The sequence below is a fragment of the Anarrhichthys ocellatus genome, unplaced genomic scaffold (assembly GCF_004355925.1).
Source record: "Anarrhichthys ocellatus isolate YVR2014 unplaced genomic scaffold, GSC_Weel_1.0 scaffold635, whole genome shotgun sequence".
NCBI lineage: Eukaryota > Metazoa > Chordata > Actinopteri > Perciformes > Anarhichadidae > Anarrhichthys > Anarrhichthys ocellatus.
In genome coordinates, this window is record NW_022280609.1 from 6,912 (window position 1) to 8,802 (window position 1,891).

The window sequence follows — 1,891 nt, forward strand, 5'->3', positions numbered from 1 at the left end:
CCCACACACACACACACACCTGCAGCCCCCACCAAACATATTTTGTCCACTGCCTCGCCATTGTATTTCCTACACCGCCATCCAATATGGCTACCATCTCAGTTGTGTTATGAATATATAATGCCAGGGCAGACGCTGCTGCTGAAATCACAGCAGCCAGTGAGCAGAATGAATCAGGCTGCAGCACGAATCCTTTGCAGGGTGGATAGAGAGGGGGGAAATACCCACCTCTGTGCGTCTTTACGCACGATTATTAACTCTATGTGGACAATATGCATTTTGCAAATTTGTGCTCTGATGCAGAATAAAACGGAAGCTGGTGTGAGAGGCACGTGCGCTCAGCGTGAAGCTGAATTCCACATAAATGATGTGACAGAGATATACGTTATGGGTGCACGTTTACATGCGTGATGGGAGAGTGCAAAGCACTGCAGCATAATGCAGTGGTCTAGATATGGCCACCCTGTTGACACAGCATTACAGCACCACACAACACACACACTGAGGAAGAAAACGGCATCTCAAATCCATGCTGTGTGTAATGAATGATGTTTATGAAGTGAAATGAAGATGCAGACCGAAAATGAAAGCACTATGCTGCACACCCTTCACGCTCCCACCACACACGCGCACACATACTGGCTCCAGCTTCCCAGCATACCGACCTGTGGGTGACTCGATGCCCGCCGAAGCGTACCCGGAGGCGGTCGGCGACGGGGAGGACGAGCCAAGGGGGATGATGGATCCGCCGCCGCTGGAGCCGCTCCCAGGCTTCGGGCACTTCTTTGAGGACTTCTTCTCCTTCATCCAGGGGAACTCGTGGGCCAGCGGGCCGGCCGGGGCGGCCACGGCCAGGGCAGGGGTCTGGCCGGGCGGGAAGGGCTGCTGGGCGCCCCGGTGGTTCGTCTGGAGGCCATTGGCGACGGAGGTCCTCCGGTTCTGCTGGCTCCTAGCAGCCGGTCTCGGATGGCTGGCTGTGCAGGGGCTGAGGCTGGGGATGGTGTGCTCGAAGGGAGGCGGAATTACTGTCGACTCCTTGATTGATGAAGTTTGAAATGACTCCAGGACGGCTGGGAAGGACGTCAGGCACTCTGCTAGGGACGGCTGGCTGTTGATAAAACCGATCTCCCTCTCAAATTCAAAATTCATAGCTCCCTCGAACCGGCTTCGACCTCAGAACGGCGAGACCCCCGAAACAATCCCTTCCCCAAAATAAAAAAACAAAACAAAAAAAAAACACATAAACGCGCGCGCTCGCGCACGCACTCAAAACAATATGGCTTCTTTCGGGGGAAAAAAAAGGAAAAAACGCACAAGCATGTAGGCTCCCGACCGCAATGGCGTAAACGCGGCGGCTATATAATAATTGTGTATATTGGTGATATTACTCGCGTATGGGGACCATGGGTAGGCTAAACTGAAGAACTATGGGGCGAAATTGCAGCCAATTCCTGATCATGTGACGCGAAACAGCCAATCGGGGTGTTGGGGGGGGTCCAGGCCCTGGCGGCGATGGCGATGGCAGTGGGAAGCAGCATTATTATTTTTTTCCACCAAATGCTGTGGCAACGCAGGGCTGCATCACAGGATGGCTGCTATTGTTTCGTCTTAACGGGGGGTAACGTGCGGGGCGGAGGAGAGACGACCAGGCGGCCGCTCGCCATGTGCGCCATGTGGGCGGCGGGTTCGGCGCATCCTATGGACCCGGTGTTACACACGCACAAACAATAGAGCATCTCTCGGACATCTTTTTTTTTTGGTCCTCTGGGTGATGCTATGACGGTTAGGGTGGACGGAGCTGGCCGGCACCGTTTACAATATGGCTCCTCAGCTGAGTGCTGTTTACAACACTCAGCTCATTAATCTTATAAAGTGTGACAGAGGCTGAAAA

The 1,891-nt window shown here is 53.8% G+C and overlaps 1 protein-coding gene across 2 annotated transcripts in view; it reads right to left on the minus strand.

Annotated features, from left to right (window-relative positions):
* LOC116376824 (homeobox protein Hox-B2a-like) overlaps positions 1–1,194 on the minus strand; it is a 4,006-nt gene extending 2,812 nt beyond the window's left edge. For both annotated transcript variants that reach the window (XR_004212148.1, XM_031838310.1), the window contains exon 1: positions 666–1,194. Coding sequence is in view for 1 of the 2 variants with exons in the window: in XM_031838310.1 (XP_031694170.1) it covers positions 666–1,149 (484 nt within the window). In the remaining variant the exon portion in view is untranslated. The remainder of the gene's footprint in view (positions 1–665) is intronic.
* Positions 1,195–1,891: the final 697 nt, after the last annotated feature.